Raw genomic sequence first — 14,779 nt, 5'->3', positions numbered from 1 at the left:
GCAACCCTTGGCATTTCTTGGTTTGTGGACACATCACTCCAATCTCTGCCTCCATTGTCACATGATATTCTCCCCTTTGGCCATCATATGGCCATCTACCCTTTGTGTCTTTGTTTTCTTACAAGGGCACCAGACAGATTAAACCACCACCCTACTCCGATATGATCTGTCTGATCTGACCTGATGTCATCTGCAATGACCTTATTCCCAAATAAGGTCATTATGTTAAGCATGTCTCTTTATTCTGATGTTTTGACATCTGGGGCTTTACTGACCCTGGGGAGCCTTCTCTCCTGGGGCTAACCAATTCCTTGAGATAGGAAACTGAGCATGTTTTCCATATGCCAACCAAACCAGAGCCCCTTTTCTCTTCCAGACTCTGTCTTTTGGGCTCTTACACTCCAAGTCAGTATTCTCCTGCCCTAATCAGGGCCAGGTACCAGACCTCTGAGCACAGCCCCTGTACCTCAGAGCCTGCTGAAAGAATTCAAACCAACCAGTCATTCTAACTCTGCCTCACCTGTTCCTTCACATGGAAACCACAATAAAGCCCCATGACCACACTTTCCCCTTCTTCCCTCTGCCCCGCTCCTGACCCTGGCGCAGCCCGATGTGGTGTCCTGTGCCTTCTGTTTCTAGGGATGTGTGAGTATAAACTTCTTCCTTCAAGTCAGTCGTTTCTGTGTTTGTGTGTCTTACCATATCTGGTGAAAACAAACCCCACGCACATTTTAAAACAGGCATGTTCTGAGCCGCTGGAGGTTAGGGCTTCAGTGTGTCTTTTGGAGAGAGAGAATGCAACCGGTAAGTGGGAAGAATCTATCTGCTGATGTTTTACTTGCATTCCATTGTGGGGGCAGTGAGCCAGTGACTGAACTCCTTCAAGTGACGGGCAGACTGGAAGTGTAGCGTGCCAGGGTGAGAAGCTGGAGTAGCCCTCTATTCTCAAACATCACCCCAGGGAGAGTCACTAATTGTGTTCGCATGGAAATTACCTCATAGGAGAGGCTCAGAGACTAAGGAGAATAAGGCAAAAGATAGCTTTCCTCTCTCTCTCTTTCTCTTGAGAAGTGGCAAAATACATTTAAATTCTCTGTTTAAAGATGTAGAACAGATGAACCTTTGTAATGGTTGATTTTTAGGACTGTATTTGATTCTGAGTAATCTGGTTTTTTTTCTTCTTTCTCTTCTTCTTTTTTTTTTTTTTTTTTTTTTTAAAGAAAGTGGAAGCCCAGAATCTCGTGTCAATGCTATCCATTTCTTGGTACACAAACTGCCAGAGAAAAATAAAGAAATGCTGGATATTTTGGTGAAACACTTAACAAAGTAAGCCTCTTTTTCCTTCTAACTTTTTCTGTTTCACTCTGGGTGCTGTGAAGGGTTCTTGGATTTGTAACAGTTGGAAGTGGGGCTGTCTACACAATACCGGGGGCCACGCCTGGAAAGGCAGGCTGGACATTTGACTCACTGTGTATGTCTTGGACAAGACCATTGAAATACGATGCTTTCGTGAAGTCGTATAATTATTTTCTTAACATCACTGCCAGCAACTTGGGGTTTGATTGGAAGTAAAAGAAGAGAATATTATACACTTCCCTGTACACAGATTCTGGAAATGTGATTATAAGTCTGTCAGCGAATTTAGCCTGGTTTCACACCTACCTAACTCTAAGTTTGAACATGTCCTTGAAGTTTGTTTAATCCAGTAATAGGTAGTAATTTCGTAGGATCCATTCTATTTTTTATTCCTTCTTTAAAAAGCAAGCAAAATCTAATCACTCAGTGGAAAAATTAGTCCTTTCTTCAAATATAAATGATTCTTAGATCACTATAATTATAGAATTTTAGAGGTAAGTGGAAGCTGAAGAATGCTGTTTTAAAATTTATTTTTTTTATTTTATTATTTATTTTTAGTTTACATAAAAAGAAACTGAAGGCCAGGGAATATTATGACCTGCCAAGTGTCCTACTACTGGCATAGTCATTCGTTCATTCAACATATACTTACTGAATGCCTTTTGTAGGTGCTAGTGGATACATAGATGAACAAAGATGGACAAATTCCCAGCTTTCATAAAGTCCCTTCTTTCTAAGAGGAAAATAATCATCATCAGATTACAAATAAAAATACAAAATAATTTCAGATAAGTGGTTAAAAAAAAACAAAATAGAGTGAGGGGTTAGAGGATATATATTGGGTGTAGGACTACAAAGAGGGTTATCATGGAAGGTATCTGGAGGATGAGACCTTTGAATTGAGGTCTGAATTAAGTGTCAGGGCTTCTGAGAACAGTTGTCCAGGTTGCTCACTGCACAGTGTATTGGGCCAAAGGGGTGAATGTGGGTGCTCAAGTTCTGGGTGCTTGTGAAGCCAGTTCTTGCAAGAGTGCCATACAGTCTGGTCATTACTGGAAGCCAAGGGTATAAATGGGGAAGGAGAGGATATTCTAAGTAGAGGGCAACAGTAAATGAAGATCTTTGAGGGGCATAAGCCTAGCATAAACATAGATTTATTAAGAACGCCATTGTGGTTAGAGCAGAGTGTCACAAAGAGAGTAATAGTAGGAAGGTAGGCAGGGGACTCATCATCTAGGGTCTTGTCAGATCCCGTTATTTCAGACATTGAGGACAATGGAGTCTCTTGACTCCTTGTTTGTTTTTGTTTTTGTATTGTATTGTATTGTATTATTTTTGAGAGAGAGACAGTGCGAGTGGGGGCAGGGCAGAGAGAGAGGGAGACAGAATCTGAAGCAGGCTCCAGGCTCTGAGCTGTCAGCACAGAGCCCGACGTGGGGCTTGAACTCACTGACCGCAAGATCGTGACCTGAGCCGAAGTTGGACTCCCAACCGACTGAGCCACCCAGGCACCCCTTCTTGACTCCTTGTTTTTAAGGAAATACAGAGTTGTAGAGTAATGTACATTCCTCCGTTATTGCCTCTCTTTTAACTGGAGACCTATCTTTCCCCCCACGTCTATGTTAGTGTTTCACATCACTCCAAGCAGAACTTAATGACTGTGGCAAATTTGGGAGTGGTATTTGGACCAACTTTGATGAGGCCCCAGGAAGAAACTGTTGCTGCCATCATGGATTTGAAGTTTCAGAACATCGTTGTGGAAATCTTAATCGAAAACCATGAAAAGGTAAACTCTCTGTTGTTTTCTCCTTAAGGAAATTCCTGTTTTTGGCTTTACCACCAGATGAAACTGTCCTCTAAGATCCTCCCTCCCCCATTAAATGATGATATTACTCTGATGATGAGCTTGGTTCTGAGAAGTTCCCACTGAACTTATGTCTTCTGATGGCTTTCCATAAATCTGAAGTTTACTTGGTCTTCTGTTGCCTCAGTAGTTTAAGGAAGAAGCATTTAACCCAGATGCAAATGAGTATCTGCAATATAATACTGGAATCTTCAGGTTTTTTGCTGCCTTGAGTCCTATCCTTGGATTTCTCAAATTCTATTTCTGTCACACAGGGAAAATATTTTTGCCAATCTGTGTCAGACTCTCCCTAGAAAAACACACATGAAACTCCCCCTGTCTCCCAAATTGTGCTAACAACTTCAGGGGATTCATATGCATCCTTGATTCTGGGAACCCCAGATTAAGAATCTCTGGTTTAAAATGAATAATCTCTTTGGTGACACATCTGCTCACTTGTCTCTCTGTAATCAGGGGACTATGGGGTTTAGAAAATACGATAGATTCTTTCAAGAACTTTTATGTAATTTTTCCTCATCCTCATTATAGATGAGGACCTTGCTTCTAATTGTCCTCACTTCTTCTAAGATAGGGAATTTGAAAAACTGTTAAAATCCTTGGTTACTCATTTGCTTATTAAAAGTTTGTTTTAATTTGTTGGTTCTTTTCAACTGAGATTGTATTCTGTGCCGAGCATGTATTAGGTGCTAGGATGTGAAGACGAACATTACAGCCCCTGATGGAAAGCAGCTCCCAGTATGTGGGGTACAGGCTGTCTGGGGACCTGTATCTTATAGCACTTATCCGTGTCTAACATGTTATGTAATTTGTTTATTGCCATAGTTACCTGTTTCTCTCTGCCAGGTCCTTGAGGGCAGAGATCTTTTTTTACACTTAGAATAATACCTGGTACATGTTGGATGTTCAGTTAATATTTTTTGGATGAATGAATGAGCTCAATAAATTTTGAAGGGGGCAGAGGAGCGAGAAGGAGACAGAGGTGTTAGGCTCTGTGAGCAAAGCACAGCGAGAGCCTTGCTGCATTTGCTGTTTGCTAGAGCAGTTCTAGCTTGTGTGAATACTGGTTCCCACTGAAGAGTTAAGGGTGAAACCTAGTCAGAGATTTTCTTTCCCAGTATAGCATAAGCAGCTTGTTTATGGGTGTAAGACGTTTGGGTTTTTGTTTTGCTTTGTTTTGTTTGTTTGTTTGTTTGTGGTGCCCTAAGCTATCCAGACAGCCTCAAGGAAAGATGGCTACTAATCATTTTTAGAAAAAGAAATAATTAGACCCACAGGCTTTGAAACAATGCTTAGTGGTACAACTATCATTAGGTGAACTCCCAATTAGGGAACTTTCATGCAGTTTATTTGTGAAAATACCGGCTCTGGGTCTTGCTCTCATATAAAAGGATCTCCATTTAATGCTGCGGCTTCCTATTTTCTTCTTTTATTTGAAGCTGAGAAGGTAAGTTCATGATTTTTCTGCTGGGAAGTAGATTGTGCTGCTTCCACCTTGTTAACAGACCTTATAGGAATTTCTAAGTGGCGCTGGTGAGCCAATTATAATGGTTACAGGGGATGAAACTGAACCAACTCTCAGAGAGGAAGCTTCCTAGAGCTAAGTAGAAGGCTTGCAGGTTTCCCCTCTGCCTTTCTGTGGCTACGATAGATAATGCTGCAAATGCACAGCCAGTGTGAATTGAAGCAGTGAGTTTCCTATCAAGAAGGGGGTAGGGAGGCTGTTGAGTTTCAGATTCTTCACTGTGTGCATGGGGTTAGGTTTGGATGTACAGGGTTGCTTGGGTTGGGGAGCTGTTAGCTTGGATTAGTTCTAATTTCTGAGAACTTAATTTCCCCGTTTCCTCCTCTTTTCACTCTGATTTCATCCTTGTCCACTTTCACTGCCAGCTCTTTGTCCCACTCAGCTGGACTTCCTCTCAAAGTCCAGGCTCAGCTCTGAGGAAGGATATCTGTACTGAAGAGGGTGGCTGTGTAGAAAAACTTCATATGGACGCGTGGACCCACGGGAGCCAGAGGCTTTGTTGGCCACAGATCCATGTTTACCACCCAGAGATCTTGTGTTTGACTTGAACATTGTGAGGGAGGGATATGGTTCCTCTTAGTAAATGCTTGAGAACAAAATAAAAGAGGGAGGGAGGGTAGAAGGGTTAAAAAGAAGAGTCTTCTGGGGGAGAATTATAATAGACAGGGGGGTAGAAAGGAGGGGCAATGAGAGAGAATGAAGAGACTTAAGTAGTGTCTATGAAGGAGAACAGACAGAGGGGAAAGTGACAATAGAAGGAAGGCATTTTCTTTTCCTCACTTATGTTTCCATCCTAGGAATGTGAAAAATGCTGCCTCTTACCAGGAAAGTCACCAAAGCAGAAGAGGAAACTTTCAGCATATAATTAAAGCAAGAAAACACTAGATTAATTTTGGAGTTAGAAAAAGGCCTGAGTTAATCTGCCTTGGAGATCACATTTTATCCTAGCCTCTTTGCTGTTTTCATAAAACCCATATGTACTCTATAGGAAACTTAAATCGACATGTTTTGGCTTCCTTCCCACACAGTACATTAAGATGTTGTTTCAAAAGAAGCATTCACGGGCCAAAAATATCATCAAGGTCTTTCTTCCCGTGCAAACCAGAAAATTGCATTTCCCAGGTGGAAAAGGGTACTGTGAAATTCCCACCGATTTTCAAGTTGGGATTTTGCCTTAGAATTTATGGGGTTTGCCTAAGTTTCATTCTTGACAAAGTATACTTGTTACGGATTAATGGGCATGTTCGTGGTGGGTGCCTTCTCAGAGTTGGATGTGAGATGTGGGGGAAGTGAGGGCAGTGAGTTCGGCAGGGGAAAGGAAAGGTCTGTCCAACAGTAACGGCGGGATGCAGTGGAGAATAAGCGCTCTCACAGAGATGCGGAGAAAGTTGCTGAGACTTCAGAGGCGGATTTGTGTGTAACTGTGAGGAATCTGGAACGTTTCCTGACTAGGTGGTTTGAATAGGTTTTAGAAGAGAGTTTGAACAGGTGGAGTATGTTTTAAGAGGACATTTCAGGTATGGGGGAATCATGTAATCAGAGAAGCACAGAGAGTAGGTGTGTGTTATGGGAATGCGGCTCCTGTTGGAACATAGGTGAGTGGTATGAAATGAGATTGGAAAGAGGTTTGGACCAGGTGTAGGGAGGCTGGGAATGCCACCATAGGACTTTTGGATTTCACTTTATGGGTACCAGGGCCTCTCCTGGCTTTCAAGTAAACTGCTTCAGGAAACAGGGTTAATCTGCTTAATCTGGCAGCAGGGTTAGCGAGTAGAAAGTAGAGTAATAACAGACCAGGTGAGGGGGTCACACGGCGTGTAGTTGAGGACATGGTTGTGACAGTGGAAGTTCAAGGGTGGCGGGCATCATCTTGTGAGGAACAGTAGACACAATCCAGGGTCTGGATCTGTGGGCCATCTCAGAGGAATGGGTCATAAATCATGGTCAGTGAGTCACACCTGAGGACCCAATGCTGGAAGAATATCGATGTCATTAATAAAAAGAAGAAAAAAAAATTGGGTTTGGGGCAAGAGTTCAGTTTACGGTGTGCTGAATTTTATTCATCTGGATGTGTAACAAACAGTTGGAGATGTGGGGCTCCAACTTGTGAGAGAATTTAGTGGAAGGAAGTATAAAAGGCAAGAGATTGGCATGGCGCCCTTTGTGTTATATGCTTTTGGTCTACTACCTGGGGTACTTACCTCCTGTAACCCTAGTGTTTACATGTGTGTATGTGTGTGTATATACACACTTAAAATGGATATATAAAGTAAAAAATATTTAAAGTATTGCATATATACCTAATAGTATGCCTGTATGTATACACAATTCTTATTACACATACATCCCTTTATACCATGTAAGAAAACTGAAGGGTGAGAGGTTAGCTTGCTTATGGGCACACAGCTGGTGAGTGGCAATGCTTGGGTCGAGTTAAGGATGGTTTGACCCCAAACCTTTGCTTCTCATCACTAGGAGAAGATTAAGAACAATATCTTTGAGCAAAACACCGAGATTTTTCTATTAGTGATAAAACAGGAACCAGAAGAAACCCAAGCAAGTTCAGTGTTAGGGTTGTCAAGGGGCATTGTCAGTGATGCCGGATGTTGTCCCTGTGGGAGAGTACGACTGTTTACTCCAAGAGTAAAATGTCTGTTGGGAGCAAGAGCCGAAGTTGACTTGTAAGGGTTTAAATGAGTGTGTGTTCAGGAATGGGTGATAGCAAGTAGAGATCTGCATGTGTTTTTCCCTGTAGGACAAGAACAGACAGGAGGAAAAGTCCAAGCAGACAGGACAGGGATGGGAAAGAGTAGGGGAGGACTGCTGGCACTTGAATTGTATACAGCTTGCTAATCACTTTTAATTCTAACTTCCTGTTATTTCTGGGGTGGGGAGCTCTTTAGAGGAGCTTAGTTAGACAGGTGGGTAAAGAACCCTCCTTGGAGTTAACAGTTTGTTGAAATAGAGCTCATTCTGCTCTTTTATACATTTTTAGTGTCATAAAAGAAATTTGTGTTGATAATGCGACACCCTCCTTGTCTCTCCCCAAGTCCCTGAGGGCCCTGGAAGATTATGAAGAGCCTTTGAGAATCATCAAAGAAAACATTAATATTGGTGTGGTTTTATTATCTTATTTCATGTTAATACTTAAATTGGCAATTCATGTAAAGTAAGAAATATGTTACTTTCAACCAAATCACTTGACATAATATATAGAATTTTTTTTAAAGTTTATTTATTTATTTTGAGAGAGACAGAGACAGCATGAGTTGGGGAGGGGCAGAGAGAAAGGAGAGAGAATCCTAAGCAGGCTCCACGCTGTCAGCACAGAGCCCGATGTGGGGCTTGAGCCCACGAAGACCCGAGATCATGACCTGAGCTGAAACCAAGAGTCAGACGCTTAACCGACTGAGCCCCCCAGGGCCCTGATAGTATATAGAACTTTAATCCAGATTATAGGCAGGCCTTGTTTTATTGCCCTTCGCTTTATTGCCCTTCACAGATACTGTGTTCTTTACAAATCAAAGGTTTGTGGCAGCCTTGCGTTGACATGTCCATTGGCGTCATTTTACTTTGTGTCTCTGTCACATTTCACATTCTAGTAATTCTCCCCATCTTTTAAGCTTTTTCATCATTATATTTGTTCTGGTGATCTGTGATCAGTGATGACAGTTTGCTGGAAGCTCAGATAATAGTTAGCATTTTTTAGCAGTATTTTTTAATGTAAGTTCATTGTCTTTTTAAACATAATGCTACTGCAGACTTAGTAGACCACAGTACAGCGTAAATACAGCTCTTACGTGCATTGGGAAACCAGAAAATTCATTGGACTCGCTTTATTGCAATACGCACTTCATTGCAGTGGTTTGGAACCAAACCCATAATATCTTTGAGATATGCCTGTATATTTATCTTATTAAGGATTATAATTGGGTTTTCAAGGTGATATGCCAAATGTGGTGCCCTGCTTGCTTTTAGCTCTGTGGGATGCTTCAGTTTGCTCTGATTTTCACTGATTCTGTGATGGCCAGTGGGTCATGAAGATTTTGTCTAGTGTTAGCCTTTATATACTACAGTTTCTGTGGGCCACAAGGTACTGAGAGATAATCACATTTTATTGGCATAAAACTTTTCCTTGGTGAGGATTCTTAAAAGTTTGTCAAAATAAGCAGTTTAGTCTTTGAAATAGATACTTAGGCAGTCTGCGTCTCCTTTTTCCTGAGAAAATGGAGGCCTTTTGTGATGATCATGGTTTGTGGAAAAGGCTGATGTTTTGTTCCTGCTCTGAGGTTTCAGTAACCTTCCCTGTAATATCTGTTGCAAAATCCTTGGGTAGCCGGTGTCCCTCTAGTCACAGAGGAGACAAGGTGAGACGGGCATGTACGTTTTCTCTCAGGTGTGCAGCACACTCAGAATATTAAATTACACACACACATAAAGAGTATCAAATGGCACATTGCATTACTCTTGTTAACCTTGGGACAAACTTTCGGACCTGCACCCTTGTCTTTGCCAAAAGCTAGAAGACTATGTCTCTGCCCCCAGGTTCCATGGTGGAAGGGATGCCCTGTTCAGTCCCAACTTGCAGTTCAGAAGCAGCCACACGTGGACTGGTTTGGGTTTGAGGTAGCCCACTCCTCCACTCCTGTTGCCGCAAAGACAAGGCACATCCTGGCCTTTCTGCAGGTTGGTCTCTGTCATCCTTGAATATGAAGGAGGCCCGAGTGAGTGGTATGCCAACCATTTTCTTTGAGGTGCAAAGAACCTTTTAGTCTTAAAACATGCCTGTCATTCAGGGGGAAAAAGAAATCTCTTTTTAAAAAATTCAGCCTAAAATGCTTCTTGATAAAGCTTTGCTGGCCCAGGGTTGCTAGGCAGCACCAGTTTTCATATGAGAGAAAAATAAATATCTTAAACAACAGCAACAATGATAAAACTCCAAAATTTCTAAAAGCTTTATGGCTGCCTGAGTAGTGATGGTTCAGTACAGAAGTTAAAACCCCATGGCAAGAGGATCTGACAAATTGTAGGGGGTGGGGATGGCTTTTTCCCTTATTCCAGTTTTCTTGAATGTTGGCATCTTTGGCATAGCCGTGGAGACTTCCTTTACTGTTAGATTTTTTTTTTTTCTCAGCAGGGCCTTACATTTCTCTGGAGTGTTTATTTTTTATTTTTATTTTTCTTATTAATATGAAATTTATTGTCAAATTGGTTTCCATACAACACCCAGTGCTCATCCCAGCAGGTGCCCTCCTCAATGACCATCACTCATCCTCCCCTCTCTCTGGAGTATTTAAAAAGAAGTTTTAGAGCCACAGAAAATGTTCTGTCTGCCTTCCTCCTTTCTTGAAGGAGAGTCATAAAATAATAATGACATTATCTTCTCAATTCTCTCTTCATTTTGCTATGGTACAGGAAGTCCCTTCTCTGCACTGTAGTGTGGCTCTGGGGTAGGTAGTATTTTCCCATGGTACTAGCGTGGTTTGATAAGAGAAAATTTGGGAGATACAGTTCTTAAGTTCTGCAGCATTTAGTGTCTGGTGTAGACAAAGCACTGGGCCTATCAAGAAAATTGAAGAGCTGCAGTATGGAAGGGGAAGTAGATTTATTTTTTATCTAAGAAAGCTTAGTATAAGTGAGCAGAACTTGCTAGGAGGTGAGTTTTTGATTCAGTAGAAGGAAGAACTTCATAATATTTTTGATGATGAGAATGTGTTCATGTTGGAGATGGAGACTGAGGAGTTGGAGAAAGCGAGCAGGCCTAGGAGGTCTGGCCCACTCAGAGATTCTCTGCCAAAGTCTCTGGAGACGCAGAGCTGCAAAGACAGGTCCTCAGAGTATAGCTTGGGGCATGGAACTTGGCATTCTATCAGTATTTGTAGAATTAAGAACGATGGGGAATATGATCCTTTTGTTCATCTATCCTTTAGGAGCAACACCAAGAGTTCTTGGAAGAGAGAATAAGGGGATGGGGTGAGTGAGGAGTGAGGGGGTAGGGGAGGTAGTGGGGAATGGGTAGGTGAGTGATGGAGAAGGTGTCGTCAGATGCCTTTTCTTAGGGACAGGATAGTGTGGGGTGTTTATGGGCTGGACTATTTGCAGGGACATGCCCACTTTTATTTTCTTTTATAAAATAACTCCTCCCCCCTCCCAAAAGCTTTCAGAGCTGTCTCTGCCACATCTCTCGATATAAAATTGAGACCAGCAATAATAGTCAGTATTGACAAAGGGATGACTGTGCACTAGGCACTAGGCTTAGCTCCTTCTCTGACATTTTACTGAAATACTCTGGAGAGTATCACATAATGTAGCATACATAGTGAGCTCTAAAATGAAATTCCTTGTGTTGGCATCTCAGCTCCACTAAGTTATGTGACTTCTCTGTGACCTGGGCACCCTCTTGACTCTCATTGTCAGTTTCCTCCTGTATGAAATAGAAACCGCTGAAGTACCCATTCACTAGAGTGGTCACAAAGGTGAGGTGAGCTGACCTACGTGAGCTCCTCCTCTCCCTGCTGTTCTACAAATAAGGAAGATGAGGCCCAGGGAGGCTCGGTAATTTGCTCAAGGTCATAGTCCCAGAGAGAGTGGCCAAGCTGGAATTTGAACCCAGTTTGTCTCCAAGGCCTATCCCTTAACCCTACACTGTCACTGTCTGCTAAGGTATGTATTAATACACATTACACAAATAAATACACACATTTTATATTAAACTGTAATGACATATTTGTATTTTTTAAAAGACTTCAGTTTTTTTAAGAGCAGTTTTTTAGTTTACAGAGAGGGAAGTATGGAGATTTCCCATATGCCCCTTGTCTCCTCCTCCACCTCCCCATACAGAGTCTCCCTGGTATCCACATCCCTCCACCTCAGTGGTACATTGGTACAATCGAGGAGTCTTCACTGACACGTCGTTATTGTCCGAAGTCCAGAGCTTCTTTGGGGTTCACTCTTGTGCTATACATTCTATGGGTTTGGCCAAATTTGTTATGACACATACTCGTCATTTTAATATTATCAGCATATTTTCATAGTCCTAAAAATCCCGTTCTACCTGTTCATCTCTTTCCTCAACTGCCCCCCACTTCCCAGGTCCGGCACTCACTGATTTTTTTTTTTTTTTTTTAAACTGTCTCCATAGTTTTGCTTTTTCCAGAATGTCATGTAGTTGGAATTGTATGTAGCCTTTCAGACTGGTTTCTTTCACTTGGTTATATGCATTTAGGGTTCTTCTATGTCTTTTCATGGTTTGATAGCTTATTTCTTTTTAGTGCTGATTTATTTGAATTTTGAGGGATCCAAGGGGTTTATATGATCATTGTACCTGGTGGGCATGGACAGGAATGCCGACTGCTCTCAACTGGCCATCTCCCCCCTTCTTCAGGTCATTCTCCATTTGCCACATCACACGTGACAGGCAGCCTGCTTCTGACATGTCGTCTCTTTGGGGTCATCAGGCTGTGCCAGGCCGCTCAGCTCAAGTTTGCCGGAAACTCTAGTGAAGCTCTGTTATCATCTCTCTCCTTGTGTTTATCACCATCAGGATTATTAATATATGATAATAGAAAAGCTAATATTCACTAAGTTCTCATACTGCTAAGTATTTTATATCATGATCTGATTTAATGCCCTGCTCAACAGCTCTGTGAGGTAGATATTATCTTCATCCTCATTTTACAAATGAGGAAACTGGAGCTTAGGGTAAGAATTTGCTTAAGGTCGCACAGCTGGGATTTAAACCCAGGACTGTCTGCCTCTGGAGGTGGGACTGTTAAGGAGGCCTAGACTATATTGCTGCTTTGTCAATTCTAAACAGCTTTAAGTGGAAGGTTTTTGTGTGGTCACTGCCTAATAGGCCGGACAACTACATTCTGATCCTCAGCAACAGCAGATCTAGAGGATATGAAGATTGAACTAAATCACTAAAAGCAGAATGTTTTAGTGTCCCAAATTTTCAGAAATCCAAAATTACATCAAATAGTATAAGTGGGAAAATATAAACATGAAGTATTGCTTCAATAATATGTAAAGAACTGATTTTTCTAAACTTTAATCCAGAGTATTGAGAATAGGCTACATGCTTTTAGCAAAACATTTAGAATTAAAAACAATAGATGTTTATATTGATAAAGTATGCATACTGTTGAAGTCTATGCAATGATAATATGGCCACTTGCATCAGACTAGGATACCTTCAGAGGAAAATTTTTTTCCCTTTCTTTTCCTGGAAAGATGTCCTGCTACTTGGTAGACAAGATGGGCTGGGAAAAGGGTATTTTTCTAGACTCTGACCTCCGTCTCTTCCCCTTTTACCTCTCTTGGGTCCTTCTCGTCTGTACTGCCCCACAGTGATTTAGTACATATATGTCCTGGAAGATAGCCCAGCATCTCTGAGAACTGCTCACTGTGGAATTCATCCCTCTCGTAAGACTCAATGCCACTCTAATCTCGATCTGCTGACAAGAACTGGCTATACACACAAGAGTAGTTCCTCTGGAGTCTGGGCTGAGTCACGGTCTCTCCTCTGGAGATCTGGAATTGGGATGGGGAGAAACCCAGCCTGTTACTGTGAGATAGCCTGTGGGCTTCAGACTGAAGGAACCCCAGTGGTGGGTCAGATGCCCGGTGGAGAAGGCAGAGCACTGGAAAGGATGGGGAGTCTCATGGGAAGAAGGTGCTTGGATCAGTTGATTAAGTGTCCCACTTCAACTCAGGTCATGATCTCACAGTTCGTGAGTTCAAGCCCTGCATCAGGTTCTGTGCTGACAGCTCAGAGCCTGGAGCCTGTTTTGGATTCTCTGTGTGTCTCTCTCTCCCTCTCTCTTCCCCTACCCCACTTGCACTCTGTCTTTCTCTCAAAAATAAAGATTAAAAACAAAATTAGGAAGGGTGCAGAGGTGAGAAATGGAGAATTGTTGGTTGGCTCTTGATGGCCACAGGTTACTAATTCAGAGCACTTTTGAGTTTCAGCTCTTTGTCCTTCCTGCTGATTCCTTTTAATAAATCCCTTTTTACTTATGTCAGTTTGGTCAGTTTTGGTTATAACCAAGTCATCTTTGGACAGTGTGAGAAAATTCACAGTGCAGCATACCTACAATTTATTCATCGACTTTGATTTAACTCAGTTTATATTTTGGTGCCGTCACATAGCTCCAGCATGTTCTTGAGGCTGGCTGCTACTTAGGCCCAGTCCTTATGAAAATGGATCAGGTGCATCTGGTCAGTAGAATTTCAGGTGGAAACGGGTATTTTGAGGTCACCCAAATCTGAACCTGGTTGCTCTATTCCCATGGTTTTAACTAGAGCTTCTTTAACTTTCTTCAGTTTTCTCAGACCATTATTTAAACGAGAAGTGTCTTTTATCTAGATAATTGTTTTCCTAGCTGTTGTTCTGATAGACCCATTTCATCCTCCGTTGCATTCTTACACATCTCCTGGCTGTTTGGGCCTCTGGTCTGCCATTCAGTCAGTCATTTTAAAGTCTGTTCCTTCATCTGACATACTTTTCCTCTATCTAGAGCAATAGTTTTGAAGCTTTAATACATTAGGACTCAATTGAAAATTTAATGAAAGCTTTGGGTCCTGTTCCCAGCAAATAGTATATTATATATACACAAAAGAAACAGTACAATTTTAGGAATTTCAGGGACTCCCAAGTCAAGAACCTAGAACCATGGGGAAACCAAGAGCTGCCGTATATCCATGAGAAGTTAGGGTCTAGAACCTATCTTCTGGCTTAGCCTTTCTTGTCTTTTGCTGTTGACTTATTTTCTGTGTTTCTGCTCAGGAACTGGGAGGGAACAGGTGAGGATGTTACTCATCTCAGATTCTTGCTTTAGTTCATCAGTGATACTTTATTGTTTGTGCGCCTTCTGTGGGGCCAGCCACCAAAGAAACCCTTTATTGAGATACTTAATGGGTGGCGCCTGGGTGGCTCCATTGGTTAAGCATCCACCTCTGGCTCAGGTCATGATCTCGTGGTTTGTGAGGTTGAGTCCCGCATAGGACTTTGTGCTGATAGCACGGAGCCTGGAGCC

General features: G+C 42.0%; 1 protein-coding gene across 4 annotated transcripts in view; it reads left to right on the top strand.

The window, feature by feature from the left end:
• Positions 1-14,779, top strand: part of ARHGAP10 (Rho GTPase activating protein 10) — a 320,443-nt gene that overhangs the window by 215,478 nt on the left and 90,186 nt on the right. For all 4 annotated transcript variants that reach the window (XM_042935344.1, XM_042935343.1, XM_042935345.1 and 1 more), the window contains 2 exons: positions 1,221-1,326; positions 2,983-3,142. In XM_042935344.1, coding sequence (XP_042791278.1) covers positions 1,221-1,326; positions 2,983-3,142 — 266 coding nt within the window. The remainder of the gene's footprint in view (positions 1-1,220; positions 1,327-2,982; positions 3,143-14,779) is intronic.

This window comes from Panthera leo, chromosome B1 (assembly GCF_018350215.1).
Source record: "Panthera leo isolate Ple1 chromosome B1, P.leo_Ple1_pat1.1, whole genome shotgun sequence".
NCBI classification, from domain to species: domain Eukaryota; kingdom Metazoa; phylum Chordata; class Mammalia; order Carnivora; family Felidae; genus Panthera; species Panthera leo.
Note: the sequence above shows the minus strand (reverse complement) of the source record. Positions and strands in the feature narration are given on the sequence as shown.